The following is a 20963-nucleotide window of genomic DNA, read 5'->3' on the forward strand; positions in this document are numbered from 1 at the left end:
CTTGAGTTCTTCCAGTTTTATTGAGATATTGGACTTGCTGTGTGGCTCACAACAGTTTTATCGCGATATCATTGATATATAGCACTGTATATGTCTAAGGTTGTACAGTATAATGCTTTAACTTTCATACATCATGAAATGATTATCACAATAAATGTAGTGAATCCATCAATTTACATAGATTAGAAAATTAAAGAAATAGAAAAAAATTTTCCTTGTGATGAGAACTCTTAGGATTTACTTTCCTAACAACTTTGATATGTAATGTATAGCAGCATCAATTATATTTATCATGTTGTACATTACATCCCTAGTAATCACTTATCTTGTAAATGGGAGTTTGTACATTTCGACTGCCTTCATCTAATCTCCCCTCCCCCCACTCCTTGACTCTGGTAGCCATAAATCTGATCTCTTTTTCTATAAATGTTTTTGATGTATAATTGACCTAAAACACTATATTAGTTCCTGTTACACAACATGGTAATTTGATATTTCTATACATTTCAAAAGGATTATCACAATACATCTAGCTATAATACATTATCATACAAATATATTACCCAGTTGTTGACTATATTCTCCATGCTATACATTTCATACCCTTGACTCATTTATTCTAACAACTGGAAGTTTGTGCCTCAATCTCCCTCACCTATTTCTTCCCTCCCGACACGCCCCTCCTCTCTGGAAGCTCCTGTTTGTTCTCTGTATCTATACCTGTTTCTGTTTTGTGGTTTGTTTGTTTTTGCTGTTGTTTTGCCTTTTCTAGGGCCACACCCACAGTGTATGGAGGTTCCCAGGCTAGGGGTCCAATTGGAGCTGTAGCCACTGGCCTACACCAGAGCCATAGTAACACGAAATCCAAGCCCCCTCTGGGACCCACACCACAGCTAAGGGCAACACTGGATCCTTAACCTACCAAGCGAGGCCAGGGATCAAACCCACAACCTCATGGTTCCTAGTCAGATTTGTTAACCACGGAGCTACGATGGGAACTCCCTGTTTTGTGCTTTTATTTATTTTGTTGTTTAGATTCCACATGTAAGTGAAATCATACAATATTTGTCCTTTTCTATTTTGACTTTTTCAGGTTTTGGTATCAAGGTGATGCGGGCCTCGTATAAGGAGTTCAGAAGTCTTCCTTCCTCTGCAATTTCTTGGAATGGTTTGAGAAGGATAAGTGTTAACTTTTCTTTAAATGTTTGGTAGAATTCATCTGTGAGGGCATCTGTTTCTGAATTTTTATTTGCCGGGATTTTTTTTGTTAATGATTCAATATCATTACTGTAGTTGGTCTATTCATATTTTATGTTTCTTCCTGGTTCAGTGTTATAAGACTGTACATTTCTAGGAATTTGTACATTTCTTATAGGTTGTTCTTCTTATTGCTATATAGTTGTTTGTAGTAATCTCTTACGATCCTTAGTATTTCTATAATGTCAGTTGTTAACTTCTTTTTCATTTCTGATTTTATTTATCTGGGCCTTCTCTTTTTTCCTTGATGAGTCTGGCTGAAGAATTATATTTTCAAAGAAATAGGTCTTTGAAATATTTCCATGTGTGAAAATGCTATGGAAGGGAGGCTCAGCAATTGTGCACTGCAGTGTAGGGTGATCTCACAGGGACCTTTCTTTGGAGACTCCAGATTCAGTATCATTGTCTTTTCTTTGGGTAGTCAATTTTTAAAGAAATGGCTTTTTCAATCTACTGCCTGGAGGTTATAATTCTAGTAGTCATCATTCTTTAAACTAGGTGAGAGGAGTCTGGGAATGTGAATTTTAGTATACAAACTTCACTGTACATAAAACTTTGCTCAATCGCTCTCTTTTCACTTAGAAGACTGTGGCTTAACAAGGTCTGGTTTCTTTTGAGTAGAGATCCTATTTTATCCTCTTCACATAATTCAAGGAAGGAGCAGATCCCAGTTTTGCAGGGCCTGAAACTCCATAAAATTTGGAGGCTTTGGGGCAGAGAATAAAAAATAACTTAGTTTTACAAATTGAAACAGAAAAAAAATGACTATTTGTGCACATTTCTTGGGCCCCTCCTAGGGCCTTGGAGGGACACATGCCAGTGCTAAGCCCGGAGGCTAAAGATTACCTAATTTCATGATAAATCTAAACTAGTCTTCAACCTATTGCTTAATAGCATAGAAAAGCAACCATGCTTTAATAAAAAAAAAAAAATAGAATAGTATAGAATTAGAGGGGGTTTTGATGGTCTAAACTGCAAACAAAATTTGAAACTAGAAGACTTTTACTCCGAATCCTAGAGGTGCCTGCTACTATCAATTTTTAAGCCTTTTAGGAGGAAGTTGTGCTATAATGGGATTGCTTCTTTGTTTTCCTTATTCCTGTTTTCAGCTTTCTTGTGTTTGCCAAGTTCTCACTTCTCTATCAGCTTTCTGGTGTCCAAATGTTGATGCTGTTGTTTTCTTTACATTACTGTTCTTGTTTGTTTATACTATTATAAAAAAAAAATTGCCTTTCTTGTCATTTTACTGAGTTTCACAAAGGAGCAGAAGTTAAGGTGTTCTCAACCTGCCATTCTTAACCCCAAATCAGAATGCGCCATATCACACTCCAGTACTGCCCCCCAAAATGGCTGGAGAACGTTACACAAGTAGCAACAGAGCATGAAAATATCACTTACCTTACCCTTGCCAATACTCCATATTCTCAAAATTTCCCATTCTGGGAGTTCCTGTCAGGCTCAGCGGAAACGAATCTGACTAGCATCTATGAGGACGCAGGTTCAATCCCTGGCCTTGCTCAGTGGGTTAAGGATCTGATACCGCCCTGAGCTGTGGTGTAGGTCTTAGACGTGGCTCGGATCTGGTGTTGCTGTGGCTGTGGTGTTGGCTGGCAGCTACAGCTCCAATTCGACCCCTAGCCTGGGAACCTCCATGTGCTGCAGGTGCGGCCCTAAAAATAAATAAATAAAATAAAATAAAATAAAATAAAATACATTCTGAATCTTTCCCCTTTTATTAACACCTTTGTCCACCGGAAAGTTAGTATCAGAATCACCTGGAAACTTGCTGGACAGTTCTTAGGCCCCATCCCAGGTGTACTGGCTCTGACATCAGGTGGAATGGACAGAGGGAAGGCCTTAATCTGTGGTTTAACAGGCCCTCCAGCGGCTACAGCTCTGATTCCACACTAGCCTGGGAACCTCCATATGCCATGAGTGTAGCCCTAAAAAGACCAAAAAAAAAAAAGGAAAAAAATATCAACTATACCAACTATAGGTTGAAATAAAATATTCACTTTTAATAGTTATCACACAAATGTTTACTTACACTTATCTGAAAATTAAAAGAGGACAATTTGTGCATGTCACATTCATGTTACTATCTATATAAGAACAACTACACATAATCATTTATTCAACTACATCAGAATAACACACAAGGGTTTGTTTGTTTTGGACTTCTCAGTTAAAATAAACACCAAAGAAGGAAACTGAATTTCCAAAAATTAAGTTATTAACAAAATAAATACTACAACTTATTTCTAAATGGCTTATATTTTGACAACTTTGAATTATACTTACATACTATTATTTCCCAAAACCATAAATTACAACAAGGGTCACTGTCAGGGTGAAAATACATATTTCTAAAGCTTTTTTAAAATATGCTATTATTATGCTTTAACATCACTTGATTTATTCTTGGCACATGTGGCATCTTGTAAAGTAAAAATAGACTTTGCCAATTTTATGTTATTGTGCAGGTATAAGAGAGCACAGTTTGGAAGGCAGACAGACCTGTGTTCGGTTACCAGCTTTGTCCACAGTTGTGTTGTTAGGCTGGTCAATTACTTCATGGCACTGAGGCCAGGATTAAATAAAATAATGCCTTTTTTTAAATGCGTAGCATGGGTTCTAAATGAATGATACAGCCTTTCCCCAGTTTACTCACATTGAAGCAATAACAAAATATCACAGTTTTATATTTTGGTACAATTTGAAAAAACTAGAAAATAATTAGGAAATTTAAAAATAAAATAATGCGTTTTGAAGAATCACACTTTTAAGAAATAAGGAAAGCCTTCATCAGGTTCAAATATTTTCCAATAAAACTTAGTGCCTACTATACCCTGATTAAAAAAAAAAAGTCCTAAAAAATGATAAAATGGTCAGTGGTTAAGGGCTTTTGGTTTTCTTTTGTGCTATTGTTATAAAAATAATGGCTATATTTAAGGCTCATTAAGTGATTGTAGTTGCCCTGAACCAAATCTATCCTCTTGATGTTGCACCATCAATTAAAACAGACCCACTGCCTTGAGTGACTATCACAGAGAAACCCGCATGATATTCTACATTTGAACACCTTACTTATGGCCTCATTACTGCTTTTAAGTAAAGGTTCATTTGGTGACATGTGGCAGTATAGCCTGTCAGTCATTAAGGATGATTCTTACATACACAATCACAAACCCATCTTTGTCAAGCTAAATACTTGGTGTTTAGAAGACTTAAGACTCCTGAAAATTAAACTGTCACAAGGAACTGCCTACTCTAGAGAGCAATGCTTCCATCCCTACTCGTAGCACTGAAGATGCAGAAACAACCCTATTCTTGTTGCCTATCCCTATCACCAAACAAATCATCCTTCCAAATCTGACTTAAAAACTCCTCCCCCAGGAACCTTTCCCTAACCAAGCTTCACACCCCTCCATTTATGTCCTGACACTCATGTATAATTTATATTAACTTCAACCTCCATATATTATTACTCATGTTTTGCATGTCTTCTAATTCCAGCTACAACACAGTCTCTGACTTTTTAAGCTTCCACAGTGTTTAGCACAATATATGCATGTATGTATGTGATTATGTATATGCATGTGGCGGGGGGGGTTGAATGAATAAAAGACTAAAGAACCTGAGTGGGGTGTAGGGGAGAAAACATTTCATAATTTTTCAGAAATCAAACTGGACCTTCCTAATACTAAAAAATCTGATTTCCAAAGCTATCTAAGTTTGGTTTTGGACATGTCAATAATAAAAAGGCATTGAAAAATTGTTTGAAAAACCTTTATGAAATATTCCAAAAAGCTTTTTAATAAATTATTAAGAGCACCAAACCAAAACATTTTACTAAATAGTGGGATAACCTTTCCTATAACTTTATAAATGTAGACTTCTTTTCATTTAAGACAAAGAATACTGAACAGGAATAGGTGTTGTGAATCAGGATAAAAAAGGCAATTCACTCTAAGTCCATATCTAATGCACATTTTGCAATTAATTTGAAAAGCCTGCTGTGGTTCATATGTATGTTATGCTAAGTAAAAGAATGGTTTATATCAGGATGTTGTAGATCTCTGTACTTGTTTTGGTACTATAAAATATGACACATATACTGAAGCTGCTATTTAACAAAAAATTTTTGTTTATAATAGCTATTATTATTAAAATAGGATATAATTTAAAAATTATTCTCAATGTGTATATTTTCAAATTTGCCTGACAGTGTCCTTTTGAGAAATTTGACAATTCGTAGAGGACAGACATTTGAATTTCACTTTTATCATTAAAAATATTACACTTACATAACAACAAACAACAATATATAGTAGCTTTTTTACTGAAGCACTCTGCAATTTATATTTAAAGCTTTGCAATAAAACAAAACTCATTGTACTTTTTGTAAGTAAATTACACAACACATAATGTACACTATAATTACATTAAAAATAAATAAAATTAAACATGAAAATTCCGTACCATAACAATGGATTGTTTTACCTGTCATTCCAAATATTAGTTTAAATATTTGTTTTGAGTTCTAATGTATTTTAAACCCAAAGCCTTTATCTTTAAATAATATACTAAAAATATTAAGTTTGTAATATAAACATAAAACCCTTTATGCCCTTTTTCCTAGGACATCTAGGAAATAAAATAAATTAGAGGCAAGGATAGTTCTTTCTCTCTTTTTTAAATTTTTGGCCATGTCTGTGGCATGTGGACGTTCCTGGGCCAGGGATCAAACCCATACCATAGCAGCAACCCAAGTTGCTGAGTGAAAAAGCTGGATCCTTAACTTGTTGCGCCACAAGAGAACTTCTGGATGGTTCTTTCTTGTACTATAAAATGCTTCTCGTTTCCCCATATACTTCTATGTCATTTCTAGAGCAAACATTACAACATGATGTCAAATTATAAGCTTTGGCAAATTATAAGCTTATTTAAGTGGTTTCTTATTTGGAAAAAAGAAAAAAAAAATTAAACTAAGAAGTTCCTTTTTTGGCTTATTCATTCTCAACCTTTTTTCCTCTAATATACAATAGTAGTATAAAAGCACTTCTTGAAATGCTCACTACTTTAAACAACACAAAATGAACTGGATTAATTTACAGAATTAATCAAAAGGGATTACCAGTACAGATACTAGGCTGAGGTCCTAGAATTTGTTACACGTAGGGCTAAACTTGCAAGAGATCGCATGGCAAAGGTAGAAACTTTGTGACATATCCCAGCTTTTGAAATATAGTTAGAAGCCAATCGAAAAAGCCTTTCAGCACCAAAGGTATTGAAATGCCCAGGAAGCACCTTCTCTACCAGACCTCGGTCCACTAATTCTATCAGACGTTCACAGGTTCCAATATAGTCACTTATCCGGCTGTAGGGGAGCCAATCAATCAGTGATCCATCGTAGACGACATCTCCACTGAAGAGAATCTTTCGGTCTTTGTCATGTAAGCAAATACTGCCCCTGGAATGACCAGGCATGTGCATAACAGTGAGTTGTCTGTCACCAAGGTTAATTACATCCCCTATAAATGGAAACAAAATTTACAGATAAACATGTTATATATTTGCCTTTAATCACTTAAATCATAGTACCCTAAATGGTTTCAAAGATGTTGGGAAGGATGATAGCTAGTGTACATTTAATATACTAATGTACATTGTGTATATACCCAAGGGAGATACGGCTGTATAGTTTCTCAAATTTATTTCACCACAAAACTTCAAAACAAAAATCTTTTCAGAATATCCACTGTACTAGTATCCTAGTGACATAATTCATGAATGGTGTGAATGGTGCTCTAGTGCACAGTATTATATTTTTGCTTTTGGGGGGGGGTCACATTATGGGAATTAAGCCTTAAGGAATCAGTACAAATGATGATGCTCTAGCTACTGCTATTGCTGTAATAAACTGTTCTTCATCTCTGACCAGGAACCTCATGTCCTCTGTCAAAATCCATTAAACTGTGGCAGGCTAACTTGCTAACTTGCAAATAGGGTAAAATCTCAAACTCTTCCCAGATATTTGACAGTAGGGAGGAAACTGAGCTATATTAATACAAAATTGCTCTTTTGCTGGATTTAAAAATTAGTACTAACTTAAGTAAATCATAATAAGTTAAAAGAGTCATACTGTTATCACTAGTGCAAAAATACAAAAACAGAAAAAAAATCAATGAAATATAGCTAAAAATAGCAAAATTAAAATGTATAATGTAATAATCAGAATTTGCTAAACATAAAAAAAGACAAAAAAGGAAAAATAAAGGGATAAACAAGAAATGAGACATAGAAAACAAATAACAAAATGGCAAACCTAAATATAATTATAGCAATAATTACATTAAATATTAAAGGGATAAACATTCTAATCAAAAGCAGAGATTGCCCAACCACCTAGAAAAGCAAGATGTATACACAGTCTACAAAAGAGGAATTACAAAGTTAAAGACAAAAATAGGTTGAAGAGTTATACCATATATTAAATATTAATGATAAGAGATCTAGAGTGGCTATATTATCAGACAAAAATAGATTTTTATATAAGGAATATCACTAAAGAAAAGAGGTACATTTTATGATATACAGTAGGTCAATGCATGAAAAAAAATCTAAAATAAATTTGTGTATGTACCTAAAACAGAGACTAAAAATTCATAAAGTAAAATTGACAAGATTGAAAAAAGAATCAACGGTTCAACAATTATGCCTAGAGATTTAAATATTCTTCTCTGAATAATGCATAATATAAATATATAGAAAATCATTAAGGATACAGACAATCTGAACATTACTATCAACTTGACCTACCTGACATATATAAAATAGTTTACCCTGAAATAACTAAGTATACATACTTTTCAATTGCACATGAAATTTGCCAGGCTATAAGGCTAGGCCATAAAACTCAATAAATGTAAAAGGAATAAAATCATACAAGGTATGTTCGCTGATGGCAACATAATTAAATTAGAAATCAATATTTAAAAAAATAGGAAATATCCAAATAAGTAAACTCACATTTATACACTACTTATGGATCCAAGAAGAAATCATAAGGGAGATCAGAGAATCACTTGAACTAAATGAAAATTGAAACATATCAAAATATATAGACTTTAGCTAAAGCATACTTAGAAGAAAATTTTTTTTTGCTTAAAATGCTTATTTAGGGAGTTCCCTTGTGGCACAGTGAGTTAAGTATCCAGTTGTGTTACTGCAACAGCCTGGGTTGCTGCTGTGGTGTACGTTCAATCCCTGGCCTGGGAACTAGTGCATGCTACATATGTGGCCAAAATGAAAAAGGCTTATTTATAAAGCAGTAAATGTTTAAAATCAACAACTAAAGTTTCTATCTTAAGAAGTCAGTTAAAGAAGAACAAATCAATCACAAAAATAAGTATTAAGGAAAAAAAAATAATGGCCAGAGAAGAAATAAATGAAACAGAGAGCAAACATCAACAGAGAAAATCACGGAAAACAATAAATGGTTCTTTGAAAAAATCAGCAAAATTGATAAACCTTTTGCTAGACAAAGTTAGAGAAAACACAAATTGCAAAAGTCAAGAATAAAAGTGGAGATATTACTATAGACCCTAAAGAAATTAAAGGGAGTATAAAGGCATGTTAGAAATAACTTTAAGCCAAGAAACTTGACAACTTAGTTGAAACAAATTCTTAGAGACAAATGAGCAGAAATGATCAAAGAAATACACTCTAACTAGACCTATATCTAGCAATGAGACTGATCAATAATTAAATCTCCCCACAAAGAAGATCTGGGCTGAAAGATGGCTTCATTGATCGATTCTGTCAATGTTTAAGACAGAGAAAATATCAATCTTATATAAAGAGTTTCAGAATATAGATGAGGAGGGGAAACTTTCCAATTCACTTTCACCCTGATAAAAGCCAGACAATGTAAAAAGAAAACTACAAACAAATACTGCTAATGAATGTAGTAACAAAATCTTAATAATTAAAATATTGGCAAATTAAATACAGCAATTTATAAACAGGATAATGACAAAATGGGGTTTATCACAGCAATGTAAGTTTGGATTGACTTCTGAAAATCTATTAATATATTATGCCATATTAAAAAAATAAAGGAGAAAAGCCATACATTCATTTCAACAGATTGAGAAAAGGTATATGACAAACATCAATCTTTATTTGTAATTTTAAAAACTTTCAGGAAACTAGAAATAGAACTGATAAAGAGCATCTAAGAAAAACCTACACCTAACCTCTCACCAAATAGAAATAGTAAATGCCTTCCTCCTAAGATATAAGATAGGAAGGCAAGGACATCAGTTCTTATCACTTCTATTTAACATTGTACTGAAGATCCTAGCCAGTGCATTAAGCCAAGAAAAAGAGAATAAAGTCACATAGATTTCCAAAGAGGTAAATCTGTCGTTATTCACAGTCAATGTGATCTTTACATGCAGAAAAATTCCAAGAAATATACGAAAAAACTAGAGAATTAAAAACCAGGTTTAGTACTATCACAGGTTACAAGATCAACATAAAAAATCAATTTTATTTTTATATGCTAGCAGTAAATGATCAAAAATGAATTTAAAAAATATTCTATTTACAGTAGCAACAAAAGAATATTTAGATACTTAGGAAAAAACAAAAGATGTTTTGTTATATCTGTACACTGAAAACTATAATAACACTTTCAAGAGAAATTAAAAACCTAAGCAAAAGGAGAAATAAGCTATAATATTCATTGACTGGAAGACTCAAAATTGTTAAGATGGTAATTAAATCCAATTTTTCCTATAGCTGCACTCTCTAATAGTACTTTCTGAGATTATGGAAATGTTCTGTATCAACGCTGTCCAGTATGGTAGCCACTAGCTACATATGGCTAATGACACTCAAAATAAAGCTAGTGCAACTAAGGAACTACCTTTTTTTTTAGGCCACACCTGCATATCAAAAATTCCCAGGCTAGGGGTCGAATTGGAGGTATAGCCACCAGCCTACACCACAGCCACAGTAACACAGGATCCAAGTGAGGCCAGGGATCGAACCTTCATCCTCATGAATACCAGTCAGGTTCTTAATCCACCAAGCCACAATGGGAACTCCAGGAACTAAATTTTTAATTTTAAAATCAGTCCTAAACTAAATTTGTATTAGATAGCTACATGTGGCTAGTGACTACTGGTTAGTAAAGATCTATAGATTCAACAATCTCAATCAAAACCATGACATGCTTTTTTTGTTTTTCGGCTGCACTTGCAGCATATGGACGTTCCCAGGCCAGGAATCAAATCTAAACTACAGCTGTGGCAACACCAGATCTTTAACCCACTGTGCTGGGCCAGGGATTAAACCCATGCTGCCAAAGAGACAACACAGGATCCTTAACCTGCTGTGCTACAACAGAACTCCAACATGCTTTTTTTATAGAATCTGAAAATATGGTTCTAAAATTTATAGGGAAATGCAAACGACCTAGAAGAGCCAAACAATTTTGAAAAACAGGTACAAGGTTGGAGGACTTACACAATCTAATTTCAAGAATTATAATAAAGTTACAATAACCAAGAGAGGGTGGTGCTAGCTAAATGACAATCAACAAAAGATACTAGAGTCCACAAGGAAACACTCACATATATAGTGGATTTTTGAGAAAGATATCAACCAACATAATTTAATGGGTAAAAGGATAGTCTCTTCAACAAATTAGACCAAATTAGACTGAGATTCTTTAGATATCTGTATGCAGAATAACCAAAAATAACCTCTCAATCCTTAATTTGCAATATTAACAAAAATGAACTCCAAAATGGATCATAAACCTAAATGTGAGAACTACAGAAGAAAATCTTTATAATTCTGAGCTATCACAGAGCTCTCAAACATGACACAAAGAGCATAAAATATAAGGAAAAATGACTAACTGGAGTATACTCAAGTTGTAAACTTTCTTGCTTGAAAAGATACCATTAAGAAAATGAAAAGGCAGGCCACACACTGGAAGAAAATATCTGCAAAATGTATATCTGATAAAGGACTTGAATTCAGAATATACGAAGAACTCCTACAACTCAATAACAATTAAACAAAAATTCAATTTTTAAAAAAAGAGAAGATTTTGATAGACCTTTTAACAAAGAAGAAATTTAAATAGCAAACAAATATCTGAAAAGATGCTCAACATCCTTAGTCATTAAGGAAATGCAAATTAAACCTCAGTAAAATATCACTACCCATTTATTAGAACATCAGTCAAAAGAACTAACAAAATCAAGCACTGGCAGAGATGTGAAGAAACTGGAAATCTTATATACTGCAGCTAGGAATATAAAATGGTTGGACACCTTCTTAAACTTTTTTACATAGATTTACCATGCAACCCAGAAAATCCATTTCTAGGTCTCTATCAAGGAAATGAAAACATGCATCCATACAAAGACTTAACATGCAAGTGTTCATGCTGCATTATTCATAACAATTCCAAAATAGAAAATCCAAATTGCCTTCAACAGGTGAATATACAAATGTGTTATATCCATAAATGAGTTATTTCTCAGTATTAGAAAAGAATTATTTATAGATAACATGGATGAATCTCCAAAACATTACGCCAAGTGGAAGAGACATAAAAGACTATGTATTATAGAATTATGTTTTTAGAAAATTTTTAGAAAAACAAAACTGTAGTAACACAAAACAGATTGGTGGGGCCCACCCAGGCTGGGAGCAGGGATTGTCCTGGTCCTGTATTGAATCCAAGTAATTACATTAAGATGCACTCAGGTGCTCCCAAATTTCCCTACATTCCAATCCTAAGAGGCCAGATTCCTTCACAGGATACTTGTTCCAGACTGAAGGTGCTTCTGGGGATCACAGACCATTGCCATTTCCTGTTGATTAGCAAGTAAGGTAAAAGAAATTTCAGCTAAGTTGGTTGATTTAATAATAGAGCTGTTGGAACCAGACTCTTTTATACCTGTACAGAGAGGAGAGGAATGAGAGAAGTCTGATGCTAAAAAAGAAGCTGTAGAGAATGACCGATGGAGAGGTAGAGGGTTACAGGTCTTTTATATTCAAGGCTGGGTGATATTAAAAATATTTAGCAATAGATAAGATATAAGCACCCCTGCATCAAAATGAACAACTATAAGCAACTGCTAAGGCCATAGTGACTGAACATTATTAGATCTGTCATTACCCTGTAGCTTTATATAAATGCGCCTTATGATAATGCTCATATGTAATTTCAAGACCTCTCTTACAAGAACCAAAACTCTATGAAATGTATCATATGTAAAAATAAATATCACATATAAATATACATAAAAGATATATATACACATAACTATCCTTCCACGCTCTCAGCCTAACCCAGCTGTCACCAGATTCCAATCATAGCAGACATCTTTTGGCTTCTCAAATACCCTTTCCCATCTTGGAATCTCTATATTTTATTTCATTTTCAATCAAAGAATTAGAGGTACAAATTTCAAATAAAATATTTCAGGAGGGCTTAAAATGTAAGAAACAGTTATTTGCCCTATTCTGGCTCTATCTCCAATCCAGCTTCCCAGAGGGGAGCTTTTAACAATTTTACCTACTTCGTCTGGTAGTTGCTTCTACTGGATATAGTTAACCTGTAAATAATATTTATAGTCCATTTCTTGGTTTGCCAATTAGATATACTCTGATTTTATTCATGCATGACCACTTCTTGGTTTTTCATTTTAGATGTTATCCATTGACTTCCACTCTGAAATATAAGGATCTTTAGTAGCTCTTTTTACTCCTCTCTCCACTTACCATCCCACAGTGTATACATTTCACATCCTCTCATCCCGTCAAGAGTAATGATTCAACTGCCCAGATCTGGAACCGTCCAAGCCTGAGGTTCTAACACTGTCAGTGTCATCCTTTGCCATCATCCTGATGATTCCTGTTAACTTTCTCTTGCATTAGAACATCTATTTACTATATTCCATGTCTTCCTCTTGGTTTATTCCCTTATTTTGAAGGAAGTAAATAGATAAAGATCTATCTAAGTAACAGAATGTGGGCAATAATACTTTGAGAACTTGATTGATAGTGGAATGGGTTCTAGAAGTCTCAGTTGGAAAAGTTTTATTCAAATAAGACACAGCTGGAGTTCCCGTCGTGGCTCAGTGGAAACAAATCTGACTAGTATCCATGAGGACTCAGGTTCAATCCCTGGCTTTGCTCAGCAGGTTAAGGATTTGATGTTGCTGCGAGCTGTGGTGGAGGCCAGCAGCTACAGCTCTGATTCGACCCCTAGCCTGGGAACCTCCATATGCCACAGGTGCGGCCCTAAAATTATAAGAAAGAAAGAAAATAAAAACAAAACAAATAAGGCACAGCTCTTCTTTTCTAGCTCCAAAGTCATTGTGATCTGTATAGATGACCCCTTCTGTTTAAATCTGTAACTGTAGACTCTTCTTTGACCCCAGTGTTCTTAAACTTTATAATAATGTGCCCTGGGTTGGATGTGTTTTCATCCATTGTACTGAGAATTCTGGGGGCTCTTTCAATCTGGAAATTTATATCCCTTAATTATGGGATATTTTCTTGAATTACCTCTACTATGCTTTCTTTTCTTCTACTTTCTCTATTTGCTCCATCTGTGCTCATACAATAATATACCAGTGTCTCATTTTTCATTCTGGTCCTTTACTGGTTCTTTCCTAGTTTTGATTTTGCATATCTGCTCCTTTTTTAAGTTTTTCAACTTTATTTTCTGGATATTCTACTGAATAATTTCTGACATTTTAAATTCCAAGAGCTCTTTTATGAGTCTGAATACTGTTCTATTGCTTATTTTTAAGGCATCCTGTTACCTCTTAGATATCTTGAATGCAATAGCTACCAATATCCCTTGATGGTATTATGACTGTCCTCTCCTCTCAAGTTGCTTTATGGTTTAGTATTTGACTTCACCTGAGAGGATTTTCTTGGATTTTTCATAATGCTTGAGTGCCTGTTTAAGAGTGCAGGAATAATAAAAAGCTTGTATGAAGCACATGCATGGAGCCTGGTGACCTAGGCTCCACTGTAAAAAGTTCAAGCAAAGGAATTCTGTTGTGGCTCAGTAGATTAAAGATGCGGCATTGTCACTCCTGTGGCCCTGGTTACTGCAGTGGCCTGGGTTTGATTCCTGGCCCAGGAACTTCATGCTGTGGTGTGGCAAAAAAAAAAAAAGCCAGTTTTGGTGTTCCCATGTGCCTCAGGGGGTTAAGGTTCTGGCATTGTGGCTGCAATGGCTTGGGTTGCTGCTATAGCATGGGTTCGACCCCTAGCCCAGGAACTTCCAATAACAAAAAAGTTCAAGCCAAGGATTACTTAAGAATTAGCACTTTAGTCTTTTTTTTCTAGGGCTGGGCAGATTTTCCAAAAAGATTCTTTTAATTTCCTACCTGGGGAGTAAAGGCCGGATTTTCATCCTTCCAGGAAACTAGTAAAAAACATATGCATTCTCTCTTTTTTCTTTATATACATGTACATACACTTACCCCTCCTCTATTTTCCATCTAAACCCCTGAGCTCAGTAGTACCTGGTACCCCCCTCAATCAAGAAACCCCTTTGTTTTATTCTCTCTAGAGAACAAACTAACTGGGTGGGAGATGAGAGTTTTATTAGGAAGAGTTCCAGCGTTTTATTAACAGCTTCTTAAATGGCTTTCAACCAATTCTACTTATTTTAGTATGCTTCCCTTAACCTCTACTAAAGTACCAGCTAGTGCTAATTCCTGAGCCTTTTAGGTCTCCTGCAGTGCAAACCTGAATGGTTCTGAATTTTCCATTGCCAGCATAGGATAAGACAGCTAACCCAGGAGTTCCCATTGTGGCTCAACGGAAACGAATCCGACTAGGAACCATGAGGCTGTGGGTTTGATCCCTGGCCTCGCTCACTGACTTAAAGATCCAACTTGCTCTGAGCTGTGGTGTAGGTTGCAGACGCGGCTTGGATCTGGTGTTGCTGTGGCTCTGGTGTAGGCCGACAGGAACAGCTCTGATTAGACCCCAAGCCTGGGAACCTCCATATGCTGTGGGTACGGCCCTTAAAAAGACAAACAAACAAACACAAACCTGCTAACTCGATCACCATATTTATTCTCCAGTATCCAAAATAGAACCTCAGTCAATGTGAATTTATACATAAAATAGACAAATCATGGTTCACTTGCAGTAATCTTAGTGTGGTTTTGAGAAGGAATCACATTAGATGTGTTTGTTCAAATTGCTGCTTCCTTTCTGGAATCTGTTTTTTGTTTTTAACCTCTTCACATGATTTAAGTTCACCTGAAAAACTGTTCTAATATGTTGGTGACTCTGGGAAAATTATTTAAACATGGACAATAGAGGTCAAAATGCCTGCACTTCATATTACTTGAATATTATGAAAAATAGTCCAAATGATGTGTGCCCACTCAAGAATGTGCTGTATAACCTAAGGTTTATTGCTATCTTCTTAAAGGAAGATACAACTTTACTATTAGTAGGAAGAGTTGTTTTTTTCATTAAAGATGATTTTCCATCAAAGATGATGCACAGAATGATGATCTCTCCTTGTCCCTCACATCCAACTCAGCTTTTGGGTTAGTGAAACAGTACACAGATTTGTATCTTTCCATGACAAGAGGTCATCAAAACACTAAATGAAATGACATAAGCTGATGAATTCAGTCTTACGTTCTAACCAAAACAATAAAGATGTTATGCTGTTAGTTAGGTATGTTCTGTTCATGTATGTGGAACTGTGTATGAGTTTTTCTAGATCTCCTTCCAGACATCTGCATTAATGATAATATCAAGTTAGCAAGCCACACCATTCAGAAGAGACAGGAAATTAATATTCCTGAGAAAAGAGGAAATTAGATACTATTTGAGGGCATGAGGCATCCAGCTTCTAATGAAAAACAAATTTTAATTTACATAGAATTACCACCTTCAAAGTGTGTAGTAAATACTGAGCTTTCTTTTCACACTTTCAAAGGCTTAAAGCACTGCACAGGTGACTTGCAAGCTACTTGCAATTCCAAAATACTATAATTTTACCATCAACTGGGATTTAGGAAACCTGGATTCTAGTCCCAGTTCTTTCCCTAACTTGGCTATGTGACCCCAGGCATGATATTCAAGCTTGCTTGGATTCCATCTATAAAACAATAATTTCTATCATTCTTTCATCATTGATTTCCTATTTCTGGTAAAGGAGCAAAAAGTAAATAAATAAAAATTTATTCATTTAGATAATTTAAATATATTTTAAATACTTATGTAAAGACTTTTTGTCCTGGGTGTCAGAGTTTAGTCTGAATACCAATCAACACCATGGAAATCCTACCTTTAAATGTGTCAGTTTAATCAAGAAATACAGTAACTAAAAGCACATTTAATGTAAATGTAGTTTTCTTTCATCTGAAATTGTCAGGTAAAGTAGGACTCCCATCTAAACCCATGGGTTTTTTTTTTTTTAATTTTTAGATTTAAAATTTTAATGAAGACTTTTTAAGCAGGGTGTGAGATATACAATCTTGCTTTCTATTTTTTATATCTCATGTGATCAAGATCTCATTTTTGTAAAATATTTCATTATTGCATACTGGTTGGTCATAAAATGAACCTTACTGTACTGCAGCAACTAGATTTTTCCACCTCTTAGAGGAAGGATTTAATAGATTAAATTGGCAAATAAAATGGTTTCACGATAGAAATGAAAGGGACTTTCACATCCTACTCAGAATTACCAGTTTTATGGAGGATTAACGTGAGAGCTGCATGCTTTGATCTTATTGCACCTGGGTTCAAATCCTAGCTCTTGTTACTATCTTGTTCTGTAAATTCTAGGCAAGCCATTTAATTAGGGGTCAGCAACCTCGCTTCCAATGAGTTGTCAGGATTAAATGAAATCATCAAAAGCATCCTAAAAAGAAAATATACAAACAGCACTGCTATGACTGGTTCAATTATTTAAGTGCCTGTGTAGAGCTGGAAGGGCAGGAACCCTATCCTATTTTATTCTTTCTGAACCCCATCTTGTTTTTTCAGAGCCAAGAAGCCCAAGGTGATTTATGCATCAGTCCACATACTTCACCATCATCGGAAACAGCCTCCTCATTCATTAATCTTTCTCAGGCCTTGCTTTCAACCAGAACAGAGAGCTGCCATACTCTAAGATTCAGACATACTCTACTTTTTATGTTCACTATCAAGCTTCTTCTCTTGTGAGGCAACATCAAGAACAGAAACCTATCTGGAAGATAAGGATGAATGAACAGTTTGAAACCACTGACTGCTCTCTAATGGCTTTCTAAGCCTACAGGTGTGAACCGGGCAGATGAAGTCAGCAGTTCTCAAAAGCATAGAGCATGACATGCACTCTCCATGAGGCGTCATTCCTTTTAAGGAAGACTTTTCGCTAGAAAAGTGCCTGAAAATGTCGGACAGATGTTTGGGGAAAGAATGGAAATCCTAGATATAAGACTCTGTTGGTGTTATTGCTGTACGTTACACAGGAAACTGACTAGGGGGTGGGGCCGGCTCTCATTTGAGTACTCTGCATTGCTACCCGGTGCCAGAGCTGGTCTCCGGTAAGGAGGACTAAGACGGCCTACCATCGACCTGATGTCGACTGGGGTTTTGAATCAGGAAGGGTGAAACAGAAGTAGTGTTTCTGCGATGGGACAAAATAAGGCCCCTTACAGCCACGCACGTCTGCAACAAGCACTCCTCGGACAGTTTCTCCCCAATCCCTTCCCTTAATGAGAGAGCGCGCGCTCGTGAAGGGCCATTACCATCCTGCAGGATGAGGGTGGGCTGCACCGCCTGCACTCGAAACTGCCTGGCCCTCCAGCCGGGGCTCGGAGCCCGGACCACCTCACTGTCGGACAGCCAGGTCACGGTTTCAAAGTTGTCCCCGCGAGCCAGCGCCTCGGCCTCGGCGTGGTGCACTGCCACCCGGTCGAACTGGTAGAGGCCGCCGGAGTGGTCGAAATGCACGTGAGTGGCCACAGCCAGCAGTGGCCGGCATGCCGCATCCTCTTTGGCCTCGCGGTCCTGCAAAAGGCCAGAAGAGTACAGGTACTCCGGGAGGCTGCGCAGGCCCAGGCCTGTGTCGATCACAACGTCTTGCTCCGAGCCTCGCACTAGCCAGATGTTGGCGCGGTTGCCTGACTCATAGAAGCGTTCCTGAATCCAGAAGATACCGTCGCCCAGAGACTTGTGGGCGTACCACTCGAGCGCCGACATGCTGAGTAGGGATGCGGCCAGGCGGAGTGGGTGTGGGCGTGTGTGCCTCCTGCAGGCTGCCCAGACTCCGGCGCTGCGGCGGGATAGACTGGTCTGCCTGCAGTCGGGAAGAAGGCGCAGAGCAAGAAGGGGGCGGGGGATGCAAAAGGAGTGGGAGGAGAACTGGGAGGAGGAAGGACTCTCGGAGACGCTGCCTTCCGCACCCTCCCTCCCGGTCCGCAAAGAACAGAGACCTATCTCCTTGCACCCCGGTGCAGAAACAATCGCAGCATCAGAGGCCACAGCAGAAAGTAGCGTCAATTCAGTAGACAAGGGATTCAGAAAGCGACACTCTTCCTACCGCCAGGTGTTTGACTGTAGAGGGCAGGGGCCAGGTTTGGAAGGCCCCAGGGCCGCCCACACACCGCGCGCCGTGATGCGCACTTCCAGCCGGCGCAGAAAGAGTCAGGCCAAGGAGGTTGGACCGGTACGGTTCCCGCCAAGGGATAAAAAGCTCTCTCCCCAGAGGGCGGGGCCTACCTAGCGAGTGGGCGGAGCTAACTGGTGCGATCGGAACGCGATTCTGAGGCCTCGTGGAGGGCGGAGCGCGTTTTTCCAGAGGTGGAACCAGCACTCGGCGTCGGAACCTTCTGTCCGCACCCCTTCCTTGCCGGCCGGCACTTCGGCCGCACAGTTTTCTCAAGCTTCGAGACTTAGTAAGCAGGTAACAGAGGAGGCAATGGAGGGGTTGGGAGGAGATGGAATGAGTAGGGGGGGGAGTTAAAGGGGCACGTGGAAAAGACCGGGGAAGGCAGGAGTGGAGATTCATTAAAGAGCCTCTGGATTGAGGGACGTAGCGAGATCTCTTAATCCCTTCACAATCTTTTGAAATCGTCGTTCCAGATTTTATCTTGTCTCCACTTATTAGGACTGTTTTCAGTGAGTTCGAAGGGAATTTATGCTTTTACTGATGGTTGATTTTCAATTCCGATGGTATGATTGCTTCAAACACGAGTCATTGCCGCAGACTTGCTGCTAAGGACGCACTATTCAGTACGTTTTTTGTTTTTTGTTTTTTACCGTTAGCACTTTACCCTGTACTGTGAGGAGAGGTGTTGTTGATAAGGTTTTACTTCTCTTCTGAAAAATTAAATTATATATTCCTTCCCCTCCCCTTCCTTGTTTTGGTTACTTTGCCCGCTGTTGGAAGAGAGCAAAGAAAGTTGGTAGAAAGGCTCAACTAAGGAAGGGTGGAGGCAGCTGCACCTTGTGAGGGCAGGAAAAGTGGATAATGATTGGGTGTGGCCCCATCAGCTGAAAAAATCATCCCTAGTATTAACATAAGGTCCCTGTCCCCATCCCTCAGCTCCTCGCTGTTGGTATATCCATTCAGACTTAAACAATTCCCTTGAGAACTCGACTAACCTCCCTATCCAGCCAGGAAAAATTATAAAGAGACCCATGAGACAGCATTATAAAAGATAATTATGAAAACCCTTATTGTCTCAGCTACTAATAAGCCTTCATAGAGGGAGAGGTGTTCTCTCCTTCCCTATAAACCTTAAGTCTTTGAGGGGGATGCAACTTTTCTGAATGTTTACCTAACCTAGTTAGAATTTATCCAGACACTCTGTTCAGGGCTATCCTTATGTACAAGTCCCTCAGCTAAATGATGTGTGAAAAACAGAATTGTGTTGTTTTTTTTTTTTTTTTAAAGTCATGATCTGGGTTCTCAGGAATTTGAGGGAAGCAATATCTTCACAAAAATGTTTGCAGTAAAAAGCAAATGAGATATGTACCCCAGAGGAAGTAAAAACCAGGTGCTATGAGAATATGCATGGAAGGGACTGATGAGTAGAGGCATTTGAGCTGGCCTTAAAAGACCACTGTTGTTAGGATGTTCTCAGCACGAAAGTAGAGAGCTCTCTGTAGTTTTATTTTTCCTCTAGGTAAAGGGAGGTGAATTGGAGTGATATTCTTACTAAGCCATGAGCTCAGCAATAATTCATCCAATTTTTATTGGACTTTTGCCAGGCTCTAGTTGGTGATGGGGCAGGAAGAGGTGAATAAATCTTCAAAGAGGCCTTCACACTTACAGATCCTTCTGCTTGTATTACACTTTCCCTTGTATATCCTTTCCTGATTCTCAGCATGGCCTTTTCCTTCTGTCAGTTTTGTGCTCAAATATTACAGAATACAGGACCTCTTCAACCACTCTTTCTGTAATAGCACCCATGTTTCCTGCTTTTTTTTTCCACATCACTGATCACTACCTGACATTTTCTATGAAATATTTTTTCCCTTTCCTGTAGTAGACTCTAAGCACCATGAAAACAGGGGTTTTGTTTTATTCACTATTATATTCCCAATTCATAGAAGATGGCCTGACCTAAGAGTGCTTAATTAATACTTGAAGAAGGATAACTGAAGAACTTATGGGGAGACAGACAAGA

The 20963-nt window shown here is 37.3% G+C and overlaps 2 protein-coding genes and 1 long non-coding RNA gene across 4 annotated transcripts in view; 2 read left to right on the forward strand and 1 right to left on the reverse strand.

Annotated features, from left to right (window-relative positions):
• The window catches only part of LOC102167126, a 39952-nt gene extending 35949 nt beyond the window's left edge, over nucleotides 1-4003 (forward strand). The window contains exon 2 of the long non-coding RNA XR_002342050.1: nucleotides 1094-4003. This is a non-coding gene — a long non-coding RNA (uncharacterized LOC102167126). The remainder of the gene's footprint in view (nucleotides 1-1093) is intronic.
• On the reverse strand, nucleotides 3251-18987 carry MBLAC2 (metallo-beta-lactamase domain containing 2). The gene is made up of 2 exons (XM_003123780.4): nucleotides 18078-18987; nucleotides 3251-6791 (listed from the first exon to the last, which is right to left on the reverse strand). Exons 1-2 carry the CDS (start codon nucleotides 18529-18531, stop codon nucleotides 6406-6408), a joined length of 840 nt encoding a protein of 279 aa, XP_003123828.1. The 5' UTR covers nucleotides 18532-18987; the 3' UTR covers nucleotides 3251-6405.
• Nucleotides 16952-20963, forward strand: part of POLR3G (RNA polymerase III subunit G) — a 42144-nt gene continuing 38132 nt past the window's right edge. The window contains exon 1 of one of the 2 annotated variants that reach the window (XM_005652940.3): nucleotides 16952-19234. The gene's annotated coding sequence lies outside the window, so the exon portion shown is untranslated. The remainder of the gene's footprint in view (nucleotides 19235-20963) is intronic. The other variant, XM_003123778.4, reaches the window with a different exon arrangement.

Source organism: Sus scrofa, chromosome 2, assembly GCF_000003025.6.
Source record: "Sus scrofa isolate TJ Tabasco breed Duroc chromosome 2, Sscrofa11.1, whole genome shotgun sequence".
Lineage (NCBI taxonomy): Eukaryota > Metazoa > Chordata > Mammalia > Artiodactyla > Suidae > Sus > Sus scrofa.